The 15,192-nt window shown below is 34.5% G+C and overlaps 1 protein-coding gene across 1 annotated transcript in view; it reads left to right on the top strand.

Annotated features, from left to right (window-relative positions):
• Positions 1-15,192, top strand: part of STK3 (serine/threonine kinase 3) — a 277,957-nt gene that overhangs the window by 35,056 nt on the left and 227,709 nt on the right. Inside the window, exon 2 of the mRNA XM_032315535.1 lies at positions 6,354-6,434. Coding sequence (XP_032171426.1) covers positions 6,354-6,434 — 81 coding nt within the window. The remainder of the gene's footprint in view (positions 1-6,353; positions 6,435-15,192) is intronic.

The following is a 15,192-nucleotide window of genomic DNA, read 5'->3' as shown; positions in this document are numbered from 1 at the left end:
TGGTAATGGTCTATAATTCTTTTAATGTGCTGTGAATTTGGTTTGCTAGTATTTTGCTGAGGATTTTTACATCAATACTCATTAAGGATATTGATCTGTGCTTTTCATGTTTTATTTTTGTGTAATTTTTGTATCATAGTAATGCTGGCCTCACAGAGTAAGTTTGTAAGTGTTCCTTCCTCTGTAGTTTTTTGGGAGAGTTAGAGAGTGTTGGTGCTAATTCTTTCTTAGATGTTTGATGTTTGATAGAATTCTCCAGTGAAGCCCTTTAGTTCTGGGCTTTGTTGTTGTTGTTGAGATGGTTTTGCTTACTGCTTCAATCTCCTTAGTTACAATTCTGCTGAGATCTTTAATTTTTTCATGATTCAGTCTTGGTAGGTTATATGTTTCTAAGAATTTAACCATTTCTTCTGTGTTATCTAATATGTTGGTTTATAACTATTCATAGTAATCTCCTATAATTCTTTTTATTTCTGTGACCCACGAATTTTTAATGTCCCCTCTTTCATTTCTAATTTTAGTTGAGTTCCTCTTTCTCTCTCTCTCTCAAGTCTAGCTAAGAGTTTGTTAATTCTGTTGGTCTTTTCAAAAAACAAACTGGGTTTTTGTCTTAGTCTGTTTAGGTTGCTGTAACAAAACACCACAGACTGGGTACCTTATAAACAACAAATTTGTTTTTCCAGTTCTGGAAGCTTGGAAGTCCAAGGTTGAAGGTGCTGGGATGGTTATATTAAGGTAGAAGCTTTCTTTCTTGTTCATAGTGGGTACCTTGCTGGGTCCTCAAATGGAGGAAGGGGCTAGAGATCTCTTTAGCACTTCTTTTATGAGGCAGAATCATAAGGGCTCCTTAGTTGTTTAAGGAGTTAGACTTGTTCTGGTATGCATTTTAAGTTACCTTGTGGATTGGCTCAGTGTTTGTAAGACTCGTTTTTAATTTCCTTTTTGGAGAATGCAAAGTAGAATTTATATTTTGTTGATATAGTATCCTTTCTAAAACAAGGTCATTGAGGGATCTCTGTTGGTGATCTTTGTATTGTGAGAGTTCTCTTAGCTTCTCTTAGTGGGAAAGATTCTCAGTCGCATGGGTTCTCCGGGAGTTGTTCTTTTTCATCTCCCTTGTAATTTTTTTTCTTAAGTAATTGATTTTGTTAGGTTTTTAAAATGATGCAGAGATTGGTATTAGGCTAAATACCTAAGGGAGTTCCCATATAGATTGCTAGGGCTCTTTTTCTGCTAGCTCTCTTCTCACAGGTATTCTGTGATGCAGATTTTATTTGCATTACCTCCCAAATTCCCATCTCTGTTTCTTCAACTCAGCAGTGTTATTGGCCTGTGTTTGAGTTTACCTTTCCCTGTGTTAATAATCTGGGCATAGCCTCTAGATCTAAAGCATGGGTGACAGTAGGGCTTATCTTACATCTTCCCCTTTTCTTAGAAATCTCAGTCCTGAAATGCCTGATACCTAACATTTGAAAATAGTTGTTTTCTATGCATAGAAACTCATAGACTGAGTTTTCTAGTTGTTTACTGCAGATCGATAATTCTGCATCCTTCTATTTGCTTATGGTTGGAAGTGGAAATTCTGTATTAGACACTTAAAATCTTGAAATTCTTTGAATATTCAGTAGCCTTTAACATGGTCGGTTACTACCTTCTTGTCCTTTGTGTCAGCATTTTGTAAATATAATTTCCTGAGATCTGTTTTCTCTTTGACCCTTATTTCTTAGACATTTCATAATCAAATGATATTTAATCAAAACCAGTTTCTGTTGATAATGTCTCTTTAATATGTTAAATATTTTCTCTTCATTCTTACTGCTAATACTGTATTCTATGCATCCATATTTTGAATCTGCTCCTAACTACAGTTTGTCTTCTCACTTTGACTTACTGTATATCTTTCCACTGCATTAGAGGAGAAGTGATTTTTTTATTTTTTTGAATATTGTTGACACATAGTGTTACATTATTTCAGGTATATCCATAGTGAACATAGTACACATAGGTTCACATAGTGGCTCAGCAAGTTTATACATTATGCTATGGCTACCACAAGTGTAGCTACCATTTGTCTCTATATATCACTATTATATCATCAACTATAATCCTTATGCTGTGTTTTTTATTCCCATGACTTATTCATTCCATACTAGAAGACTGTATTTCCCACCCTGCCTCACCCATTTTGCCCAGTCCCCCACTCCTCTCCCCTCCAACAGCCATCAGTTTTTTCTTTGTATTTATAGGTCTGATTTTGACTTTTACTTATTCTTTTTTTTTTTGAAGATTCCATGTATGAGTGAAATCATGTGGTATTTGCCTTTCTCAGCCTGACTTGAAATAAGTTAGTATGATAACCACTAGGTCCATTCATGTCATCTGAAATGGCAGCATCTCAACTTTTTTTATGGCTATGTAATATTTCTTTTGTGTGTGTGTATGTGTGTGTGCGCGCGCGTGTGCGCATATAACATATATTCATTACCCATTCAAAAACTGATAAACACTTAAGTTGCTTTCACATTTTGGCTGTTGTAAATAATGCTGTGATACACAAAGGAGTACCTTTTTGTTTGTTTGTTTGTTTGTTGTTTATTTATTTATTTATTTAAGATTTTGTTTATTTATTTGACAGACAGAGATCACAAGTAGGCAGACAGGCAGACAGAAAGAGAGAGAGGAAGGGAAGCAGGCCCCCCACTGAGCAGAGAGCCCGATGCGGGGCTCGATCCCAGGACCCTGAGACCATGACCTGAGCTGAAAGAGAGGCTTAACCCACTGAGCCACCCAGGCGACCCGCTCTCTTTTTTTGAATTAGTGTTTTCATTTTCTTTGGGTTAATACTCAGTAGTAGAAATACTGGAGCATATGGTATTTCTGCTGTATTCTTGCCAGTTCTTGTTATTTATTAAGTTTTTGATTTTAGCCATTCTGGCAGGTGTGAGGTGATAACTCATTGTGGTTTTGATTTGCATTTTTCATGATTAGTGATGTTGAGCATCTTTTTATGTGTCTTGTTGGTCATCTGAATGTCTTTGGAGAAAGGGCTGTTCAGATCCTATGCTCTTTTTAAATCAGATTGTTTATTATTATTGTTATTTTTTGGTGTTGTGTAAGTTCTTAAGTTTGTATATTAACCCCTTATTGGATACATCATTTGCAAATATCTTCTTCCATTTAGTAGGTTCTCTTTTTTTTGTTGTTGATTTGTTTCCTTTGCTGTGCAAAAGGTTTTTATTTTGATGTAGTCCCAGTAGTTTATTTTTGTTTTTGGTTCTCTTGACAAATTGACATATCTAGAAAAATGTTGTTATGGTTAATGTCAGAGAAATTAGTGCTTATATTTTCTTCTAGGATTTTTATGGTTTCAGGTCTCACATTTAAATCTTGAATCCATTTCAAGTTTATTTTTGTGTATGGTATTAAAAGGTGATCTAGTTTCATTTTTTACATGTAGCCATGCGGTTTTCCCAGCACCAATTTTTGAAGAGACTGTCTTTTCCCCATTGTGTCATTTTGCCTCCTTTGTCATTGGTTAATTGACTGTACAATTGTGAGTTTATCTGGGCTTTCTGTTCTGTTCTGTTGATCTATGTGTCTGTGTACTGTGCTGGTACCATTATTGTTTTGATTACTACAGTTTTAAAATGTATAATTGTGATATCTCTGGCTTTGTTCTTCTTTCTCAAGATTGTTTTGGCTATTCAGTGTCTTTTGTGGTTCCATACAAATTGAGGATTATTTGTTCTAGTTTTAACAAAAATGCTGTTGGCATTTTGATTGGGACTGTATTGAATCTGTAGATTGCTTGGGGCAGAATGGGCATTTGAACAATATTTGTTCTTTTGATCCATGAGTGTAGAATTTTTTTCTATTTGTGTCATCTTTAATTCCTTTAATTAATGCTTTATAGTTTTTGAAGTATAGGTCTTTCACCTCTTTGGATATGTTTGTTCCTAGGCATTTTATTCTTTTTTGGTGCAGTTATAAATTGTGTTTTCTTAATTTTTCTTTCTGCTACTTTGCTATTAGTATATAGAAATGCTACCAATTTCTAGGTATTAGTTTTGTGTCCTGCAGGTTTACTGAATTCATTCTTACTTCTTTTAGTTTTTTTATGGAGTCATTAGAATTTTGTATGTACAGTGTTTATGTTCCCTGCAAATAGTGACAATTTAACTTTTTCTTTATCAATATGGATGCCTCTTATTTCTTTTCCTTGTCTGATTGCTATGGCTTGGATTTCCATTACTATGTTGAATAAAAGTGGTGCAAGTGGATGGATATCTTTGTCTTGTTCCTGATCTTGAAGGAAAAGCTCTCAAATTTTCACTATTAACTGTGATGTTAGCTGTGGATACTTCATAAAAGGCCTTTATTGTGTTGAGTTATTTCCTTCTAAGCCCACTTTGTTGAGAGTTTTTATCTTGAGTGGGTGGTGAATTTTGTCCCATGTTTTCTTAGCATCAATTGAGATGATCATACGATTTTTATCCTTTGTTTTGTTTATGTGGTGTATCATGTTGATTGATTTGTGAATATCGAACCATCCTTGCATCCCTGGAATAAATCCTACTTGATCATGGTGAATGATCTTTTTAATATATTGTTGTATGTGTTTAATATTTTGTTGAGGATTTTTACATCTGTGTTCATCAGGGAAATTGGCCTGTCATTTTCTTTTTTTGTATCGTCTTTGGTTTTGGTATCAGGGTCATGCTGACCTTGTGGAATGTATTTGGAAGCTTTTCTTCCTCTACTGTTTCTTGTGATAATTTGAAGAGAATAGGTATTAACTATTCTTTAAATGATAGAATTCACCTGTGAAGCCATCTGGTCCTAGACCTTTATTTTTTGGTAATGTTTTGATTAAATTAGGTCAGTTTTGTTCCTAGTAATTGGTCTGTTTGGATTTTCTATGTGGGAAATGATCATTTTTAAATAGAGCTCCTTAACGAGTTTATAAAACTTTTTAAAAACCTGACCCTGCTTACCTTTATATTCTGGTCACTTTTTCTTGTATATACTGAATTTTTTTGATTCTTCATGCATGGTGCTTTATTTGTATTGAATTAATTTTGTTCTATCAAATACACTGTGCATAATCCCTCTCACCTCTTGATTCCAGTTATCTGCATAGGCCATACATGTAGATGATTTTAAGAAGGCAAAACAAAATGAAAACACATTTTTTTACAGCAATCAGTCAGATAGAGTATAAAACTAAAACCTCATAAATGAAGTCAAAATACAAGTGAAAATATTTACAACTTAAACAAAGGCCAGTTTATCTTATGTGCAGATAAGAAAAAGACCAAAAAAACCCAGTAGAAAAATGAGCAAAGGAAATGCATAAATGGTCTAGTTTCATGATAATGTTAGAAGATACTGTTTTACTGATGATAAGAGAGATGAAGATTAAATTTATTCTGAATAACAAATTCTTAGCTAATATATGACTAATATCCAAATGTATAGTTAAGAACTTTGTTGGTGGAACTGTAAAAAAGAGGCTTTCTCATCTATTAATGGTAGGAGAATAAATTGGTACGAGCCCGCTGGAGGGCAGTTTGCTAATATTATCAGTATACATATATATTTATATAACATACTGTTATAGTAGATAAAATGTAGAATGTAATCAATAACTTCAGTAATTATGTAGTTATTATAGTGATTTTGTTAGTTACATTGCATTATTTGTTATGACATACGATTATGCCTATGGTATATATACCTGTTTGTCAACATATATGCTTCTGTATTTTTTTGTGTGGGCGTATGTGTGGTCTCTGGACCTCACAGTTTCACTTCTGGGATTTTATCGTGCAGATATACTGGCACATGTGTGAACTGACTTATGTACACATTTATCCAGTACAGTGTTGTTTATAGTAGAAAAAGGAAACTTAGATATCCATAAATAACTGATTGGTGAATAAGAGATGCTACATCTTTGCAATAGTATAGGATATAGATGTAAGAAAGAATGAGGATGCTTTCTATGTACTTCAACATAGGCTACATGTTGTTAAGTGAAAACAGCATAGTATTTAATAGTGTGGATAGAAAAGAGTGTGTATAAAATGCTATATTGTGTGTTAAGGGAGAGAAATAAAAATATATATTCATATTTTTATAAAGATTTCATAAGAAGGTAATAAAACTAGTTATTTCAGGTATTTCTGGGCAGATTAAGAAGAGATGTTGAAACTGGCTTGTTTACCTTATTTTTTAAAAATTTATTGTTTATTTTTGAACTATGTGAACATATTGCCTCTTAAAAATAAAAAAAAAAATTTTATAAAAGGTCTTAAGGAAAATATTTTCTTTCTCTTTTTTTTTCTCATTAGTAAGCTGAAAAAGCTGAGTGAAGACAGTTTGACTAAGCAGCCTGAAGAAGTTTTTGATGTATTAGAAAAACTTGGAGAAGGGTAAGTACAAAAAATACAAAAGTAGCCTTAGGTAATGATACAAAATTTATAAAATACTATATAATCTTTCGTTAGAGTATATTTTCTTAAGTTGAATAGTAGTAATATAGTGGGAAAACACCTCAACATCATAAAGGTCATATATGACATGCCCACAGCAAACATCGTATTCAGTGGTGAAAACTGAAAGCTTTTCTTCTAAGTTCAGGTGTATGATACGGATGAACACTCTCACTGCTTTTATTTAACATGGTATGGGAAGTCCTAACTAGAGTAACTAGGAAAGAAAAAGAAATAAAAATATCGAAACTGTCTCTATTTGCTGATGTCATGATATTATATATAGAAAATCTCAATCCATCAAAAAGTTGTTAGAATTAATAAAATAAGTAATAAATGCATTATAGTTACATCAAAAAGAAGGAAATACCTAGGTTAAGTTTAACCAGAGAGGTGAAAGATCTGTTTACTGAAAACTGGAAGACGTTGATGAAGAATTTGAAGAAACAAATAAATGGAAAGATACTTTGTGCTCATAGATTGGGAAGATTCATATTGTTAAATATCACTGTTACCAAAAGCAATGTATAGATTCAGTGCAATCCCTAACAAAATACCAATGGCATTTTTCACAGAAGTAGAACAAACAGTTGTATAATTTGTCTGGAACCACAGAAGATCCCAAATAGCTAAAGCAGTTATGAGAATGCAGAATCAAGGGCACCTGGGTGGCTCAGTGGGTTAAAGCCTCTGCCTTCTGCTCAGGTCATGGTCCCAGGGTCCTGGGATCGAACCCCGCATCGGGCTCTCTGCTCTGCAGGGAGCCTGATTCCCTTCCTCTCTCTCTGCCTGCCTCTCTGCCTGCTTGTGATCTCTGTCTGTCAAATAAATAAATTAATTAAAAAAAAAAGTGCAGAATCAAGCTGGAGGTATTATGTTCCCTGATTTCAAACTATACTATGAAATTCTGGTGATCAAAATAGTATGGTATTGGCATAAAAGCAGATACCTAGATCAATGAAACATAATAGCCCAGAAATAAACCCATGTATATATAGCCAATTAATTTAGGACAAGGGTGCCAAGAATATACAATGGAGAAAGGATAGTTTCTTTAAGAAATGATGTTGGGAAAAATGGATAGCCACATGTAAAAGAATGAAACTGGGCCTCTGTCTTATACCATACCTAAAAATCAGCTAAAAATGGATTAAAGAGGGGCATTTGGGTGGCTCAGTGGGTTAAAGCTTCTGCCTTCAGCTCAGGTCATGATCTCGGAGTCCTGGGATTGAGCCCCGCATCAGGCTCTCTGCTCAGCGGGGAGCCTGTGTCCCTCTCTGCCTACTTGTGATCTCTCTCTCTGTCAAATAAATAAATAAAATCTTTAAAAAAATGGATTAAAGACTTGAATGTAAGACCTGAAACCTAAAACTCCAAGAAGAAAACATAGGCAGTAAGCTCCTTGACGTCGGTCTTGGCATGACTTTTTGGATTTGACACCCAAAGCAAAGTCAACAAAAGCAAAACGAAACAAACAAGTGTGACCACATCAAACTAAAAAGCTTCTTCACAGTGAAGAAAACCATCAATAAAGTGAAAAAGCAGCCTCTGGAGTGGGAGAAAATACAGATACATCTGCTAAGGGGTTAATATCTAAAACATATAAAGAACTCATACATGTTAATAGCAAAAATCCAAACATTTCCATTAAAAAATGGGTGGAGGATCTGAATAGATGTTTTTCCAAAGAATACATCCAGATGGTGAGCAGGGACATGAAACATCACTAATCATCAGGGAAATGTAAATCATAACCACAATGAGATATCACCTTACACTTGTTACAATATTAGTTATCAAAAAGAGAAGAAATAATAAGTATTGGTGAGAATGTGGAGAACAGGGAACTGCTGTGCACTGTAAGAATGAACATTGGTGCAGCCACTATAGAAAACAGTATGGAAGTTCTTCAAAATATTAAAAATAGAACTATCATATGATCAAGCAATATATATATGTATGTGTATATATACACATATGTATATAAAGGAAACAAAGTCACTGTCTTGAAGAGATATTTGCACCTATGTTCACTGCACCACTATTTACATGGAAACAATATAAGTGTTCCGTTGATGGTTGAGGGGATAAAGAAAATGTGGTATATACAGATAGTCCATAACTTACATGGTTTGATTTATGAGTTTTCAACTTTATGTTGGTGTAGAAGTCATACATATTCAGTAGAAACCATATGTTGATTTTGAATTTTAATCTTTCCTGGGCTAATGATCTATAGTATGATACCCTTCTTGTTGTAGTGGGCAGCAGAAATATGCCACAGCTCTTATTTAGCCATGCAAATGAAGGTAAAAAATTGATATGCAACAATTTCGTGCTCATATAGCTGTTCTGTTTTTCACTTTCAGCACAGTATTCAACAAATTGTATGAAGTATTCAATACTTTATTATAAAATGAGCCTTGTGTTAGACGATTTTGCCCAAGTATAGGCTGGCGTTAAGTGTTCTGAGCACATTTAAGATGGGCTAGATTAAGCTACCTTTTCAGTAGATTAAATGTATTAAATGCATTTCTTTCTTGTGATATTTTGAATTTATTATGGATTTAGCAAGACATAACTTTTATAAATCAGGGAAGATTTATATATATAGTGGAATATTATTCAGTCATAAAAGGGCAATATGCTAAATGAAATAAGTCATAGTAAAATTCTGTATGATATCACTTATGTGTAGAATCTAAGAAGCCAAACTCATAGAAACAGAGAACAAATTGGTGGTTGCCGGAGTGGTGATAATGGGGAGTGGGGGAAATGGGTAAAATTAGTCAAAGGATATAAACTTCTAGTTACAAGATAAATAAGTTCCAAGGATGTACATGTATAACATGGTGACTCGGTTAATAATAGTATGTTAAATATTTTAATGTGGCTAAGAGAGTAGGTCTTAAAAGTTCTCATCATAAGAAAAACTTTTTTTCTGTTTGCTAGTAGGTGTCAACTAAACTCATGGTAATCATTTTCTAGTATATACATAAATCATTTTGTTGTACACCTTAAACTAATAAATGTTATATGTCAGATTATCTCAGTAAAAGTGGAAAGAAAAAAGAATAGTAGTAGTAATTAATATTACTTTGTAGCAGTCAGTATGGATTTAAAAAGATTGGATTGTGTTAGATCTGGTAATAGTGTTTTTCAGCTAAGTAGTATGTATATATATATATCCTACTTCTTATATATACTACTATTATAAATATATGTATATATATAAAGAAAGGCAGGAAATGTGTTGTAAAGTGATTCACAAGAAGTTTATGAGTTCATTCTGTGTGGTATTCTTATCAATAAGCTTGAAAGATCTTGACTTTTTAGGCAAGTGAACATAAGGGCATCTTTCAGGACATTGGGACTCATTTTACTTGGGAAAAAATGAATAATAGATTTAAATAGAGTGTCTCAGTGAGATAGGAATAGTTGATACAATTTTAAAATATAATTTAAAATAAATTGTGAATATGAATTTTGTTTCATTTTTACACATAGGGGCATTTAATAAAATGGCAGAGTATACAAGAACATTCAAAACAATAAAAGGCATAAAACAATTAGAATGGTGTAAACCAACAAGAACAAGGAAAAAGAGAAGCAAAAGTGTGAAGTAATAAGCTGAACATAAATTGGAAGGAAAAAAATGAAATAATATTTTTCACTAAATGTCAGCTCTCCCATTAAGGGCTCCTGGGTGGAACAGTCTGTTGGGCATCTGACTCTTGGTTTTGGGATCTCAGGGTCATGAGACCAGGCCCCCGTAAGGGCTCTGTGCTTAGCATGGAGTCCGCTTGGAGTTTCTCTTTCCCTCTTCCTTTGCTCCTCCCCCTGCACTCTCTCACTCTCTCAAATAAGTGGATAAATCTTAAGAAAAAGAAAAGAAAAAAGAAAAATTAGTAGGGTCGATTAAAATGCAAAATCTAACAACATGCTATTTATAAAAGACGTGTGTAATACAAAGGGTAGAAATGTAGGGACATTTCCTACTAGAGATGCTAGATAAGAAAGATAATCATACAAATAAAAATAAAAAGAAATAGGAGTAGCAATATTTATATCTAGTAAATTAGTTAAAATTAAAAGATCTCAAGTGAATAAAGAGGGGTTAATATCCAAATAAAGAATAAATAGGGTCATAAGATAATGACTTAAAAGATAATTTATATGAAATACATAAATGTTAGTCACCAGGACAGTTAAATTTGTGAAGGAAAGCTATTAGAAATGTCAGGAGAATCTAATAAGAGTTTATTCAGATGGGAGATTTTCATATATTGCTTTTAGAGTTGGATAAGATTAACAGAAAAAAAAAAGGACAAAGAGGGTATAAATATTATAATTGATAAACTTGATTATATATATGTATATCTATAACTACACATATTTTGGCATTCCTTTTTTGGTATGTTCATGGAGCATTGATTAATGAGTTCTAGAAAAAGATTTTGCATGTCACATTTTTGATTATAGTCTTAAATGAGAAAGGTAATTACAATATGATAAAATCCATACTTATTGGAAATTAGGACACATAATCTGAGGTAACCTATAGACTGAGGAGGAAATTACTAATTGTTTAGAAAATGAAAAAGAAATAAATCATACCAATATCTGTGCAGTCCACAGAAGCTATAATTAGGGGGAAATATTTAGTCTTAAATAACTTCATCACTAAAAAAGAAAGACCAAAAGAAAAGAACTTAGTGCTTATAAATGAACTTAGAAAAATAATAAAATGTACCCAAAAATTAGGAAGAGAAAATTCATAAAAGAAGAATTTAAAATTAATGAAATGGAAAATAAAATTTAAACATGGTAAATACAAAAGCAGTTTCTTTTGAGCAGATCAATAAAATAGTTAAACCTCTTCTGATTTTGACTAAAGAAAAAACTTGAGACCACTATATGCTGCTCTAATGATGACTCATTTAGTAATTGAAAAGTTGATGCTTTCATAATAAAACTTAAATTGTATAAATTGACCCCCAAAGAAGTTAAAACTTAAGTAGAACAATTATCATGGAAAAGATAGAAGGACAGTTAGATATCTGTCTTTGAATTAAAAGGATCTGTTTATGAATTTCGAGGTGCCTGGGTGGCTCAGTTGGTTAAGCATCCTTAAATCTTGATTTTGACTTGGGTCATGATTTCAGGGTCATGAGATTGAGCCCTGTAATGGGCTCAGTGGGAAGCCTGCTCAGTGGGAAGCCTGCTGGTGATTCTCTTTCTCCCTCTCCCTGTGCCCCTTCCCCTGGTTGTGTGTGTGCACACACACTCTCTCAAATAAATAAATAAATCTTAAAAAAACAAAACAAAAAGATACCAGCTCATAGCACCAGTATTCACAAGAGCCCAGTGTGGAAAAGTCAATCAACGGGTGAATGGATAAAGTGTGATATATCTGGACAATGGAATAATATTTAGCCATTATATGAATGAAGTACTGACACATGATACAGAATGGATGAACCTTGAGAAAATTCTGTTTAGTGAAAGAAGCCAGACACAAAAAGTGTCTATTATTACATGATTCCATTTATATGAAGAATCCAGAATAAATGTATCCATAGAGACAAGAAAGCAGGTTCCAAATGATTTGGAACTAAAAAGAGGTAATTGTTCTACAACATTGAGAATGCCTAAATGCCACTGAATTGTATACTTTAAAGTGCTTTAAAATGGTGAATTTTATGTTATATGCATTTTACCAAGAAAAAAACCAGCTAAGTCTTTTAGGATGCATCATCGCAGTTATTTTTATGAAGCCAGAATAACTTTGATATCCAGACCTAGATGTATGAAAAGAAAATTCAGCCTTACTTGGGTGCCCATGATGATTACCATGCCCTTTTTATCTCTGGTGGAAAGATGCTGCTAGTTCTTTGCACTGCCTTATGGTTCTCATCATTCATTAAAATTGAGGAGTCAATTGCACTGTTGGCTTCCCCGACCTGCACTGCAGAATGTCCAGTAGTGCTAGGAAAGGGAGTATCCTCTGGATCCTCAGTGAAGATAGTTAGGGGTGTGGTGAGCAATGATGTATCCATTACTGTATTCCATCTCCTTGAACCTTTGATCTCCTTCCTCTAATGTATACCAAGGATCAGTGGCATTTCTACATAGGTCACTGTAGAGTCCAGGTTTCAGATAACTAGCTGGGCATACTGTGAGGGACACTCCCAACTGTTTGAGATAACACAGAGTCTGGAATTTCTGGTCTTGCATCCCTATCAGTGAATTCCTTTCTCACTGGAAATCTTGGAATCCATTCCCACATATATTCTTTAGAATTTGGTGATAAAAACTGACAAAATCTTATAACTTTTTTGGTATGAATAGTAGGTTTTCTTGCATCAGATTTTCTATTCATTCTCCTGGTATCTGGGGATTTGAGCGTAGTTCTAGGACTGGAGGCAATGCAAGGTGGTGGAGGAGGGTTTACATTCATTCTCCTGAAAAGTGACTGCCTCAGGTGAGGTCATTATGGAATTTTCAGGCATTGTGAGGCTCATCTTCTTGGACTGGGGAATAGGGTTGCTTTTGTTGGCAAGGGATGCTTATAGGACTTGGGGGTTTCAGGGTATTCAGATTAATAAACATCTACTTAAATGTCCCATTACCAATTCTCTGGGTACCTCTCTTTATAGTTAAAAGCCTAACTTTAACAGAATAGAGCTGGAGATGTGAATTTAGCTTGCAGTATAATTCAGCTTCCAGCTTAGATTAGACCTTGAGCTTGTTTTTGGAAGTCTCAGCCCTGTGCCTACAAGAATTAAGAAACTCAGCGGAGAGCCTGCTTCTTCCTCTCCCTCTGCCTGCTACTCTGCTTACTTGTGCTCTCTCTCCATCTCTCTAATAAATAAATCTTTTACAAAATTAAAAAAAATTCTTTGGGGTCATTCAGAAGTTTTCTGTTTCTCAGTCTTGAGCTGGAAGTTTAAGCTCTGAGTTTGTTATATTTGTTACATAACTTTTCTGGTGTAGGCCAGAGCAGCTAGCCTGTTCTATAGTATTTGTACCTTTATTTTCACCATAGCATTCCTTTTTTAAAATTTATTTTTTAAAGATTTTATTTATTTATTTGACAGCCCGAGTGAGAATGAGCACAGGCAAGGGGAGTGGGAGAGGGAGAAACAGGCTCCCTGCTCCCCACTGAGTACTCTGTGTACCGTGGATATAGAGAGTTTATTATAAAATTAGGAGCTCAGGTGACTTATGGAAGGGCCACAGAAGAAAAGGTCATGAAATCTGCTGCTGAAGGTTGCGGAGAAGCCAACAGTGAGTATGTCAGCCTGAAACACTGAAGTGGTGTTTCTTTTTTTTTTTTTTTTTTTTTTTTAAATTTTTTTTTTTTTTAAAGATTTTTATTTATTTATTTGACAGAGAGAAATCACAAGTAGGCAGAGAGGCAGGCAGAGAGAGAGAGAGGAGGAAGCAGGCTCCCTGCTGAGTAGAGAGCCTGATGTGGGACTCGATCCCAGGACCTTGAGATCATGACCTGAGCCGAAGGCAGCGGCTTAACCACTGAGCCACCCAGGCACCCTCTGAAGTGGTGTTTCTTAAAAGCTCACTGGGGGTCTGCTGGAATCCTCGAGTCTTTGCGAAGCTCCCGCCAACTATCTCATTCTATAGCAGCAATGTGGTGGTTATCAAAAGCTCAGCAGGAGGCCTTTGTGTCTGTCATCCACCAGTTCATCTGCTACAACCACATCTGAAGAATGATGGTTCTCCTTAACTTTTTGCCATTGAGATTTCATGCATATTCTTCTTATTGTCAGACTCTTGACTAGGATCCATTCAGGGAAAGGAATCTTCTCTTTTGCTGTGATGAGACTTTAGAAAGGAGTGATGGTGTTGCTTACTTCATGAGAGAGAATCCAGCACTGAATTCTTTACTGACTTTTGAGGGAATACACACACACACACACACACACACACACACGGGTTTATATACATACATATGTATACTTAAACACATGACTTTTAAGGGGATATATGTGTGTGTGTTTATGTGTATAAATCAGGACTATACACACAGTATCTCTGAGTATCAAACTAAATTACTTTGGAAAGCTTAAAGAACAGGATGGATAAAATTCATTTTGTTAAGGTAGCTGTTTTATTACTGATTTTTCACTTATTTTAAGCGATTATAAATGTGAAAGTAATTTTGCATGGTTTTCTAATATTAGGAAACATTCCATGTCTTCCAATGGCTTGCTCTTCTTTCTCTTCTGTAGAAATGATTCAGTGAGAAGTATATGATCCTTGGAATCCTTATATGTTTAAATTCTGTCCTTGTTTGTTTCCACTATCGAGTCTCTGTTTCCTCATCTTAGAAAATGGTGATGGTAGTATTTTACCTCATAGTTGAGAGGGTTGAATTTGATAACGCACATAAAACACCAATCCTGGTATCTGGCTGACAGAACTGTAAGTGCTAGCAGGGTTTACTTTGTCTTCTAATTCATACCAAAGTATACAACATGGCTTCTCTCTCTCATTGTTTCTGCTTTCTAAAAACACATAAATGTTTACTTGGCAAAGTTTCAAGAGCTGTAGCAGAGACGCTTTTTGGGCAAGTGGAAGTTAGAGCCCATTACTCATTTTATTTAGCTGTCATCATGTGGTCTTGCTCTTGAGGAGGAGAAGGAGTGTTTGAGAAGATCTTGGATGTGTGACTTAG

Source organism: Mustela erminea, chromosome 16 (assembly GCF_009829155.1).
Source record: "Mustela erminea isolate mMusErm1 chromosome 16, mMusErm1.Pri, whole genome shotgun sequence".
Taxonomy (NCBI): Eukaryota; Metazoa; Chordata; class Mammalia; order Carnivora; family Mustelidae; genus Mustela; species Mustela erminea.
This window is presented reverse-complemented; position numbering and strand designations above follow the sequence as displayed.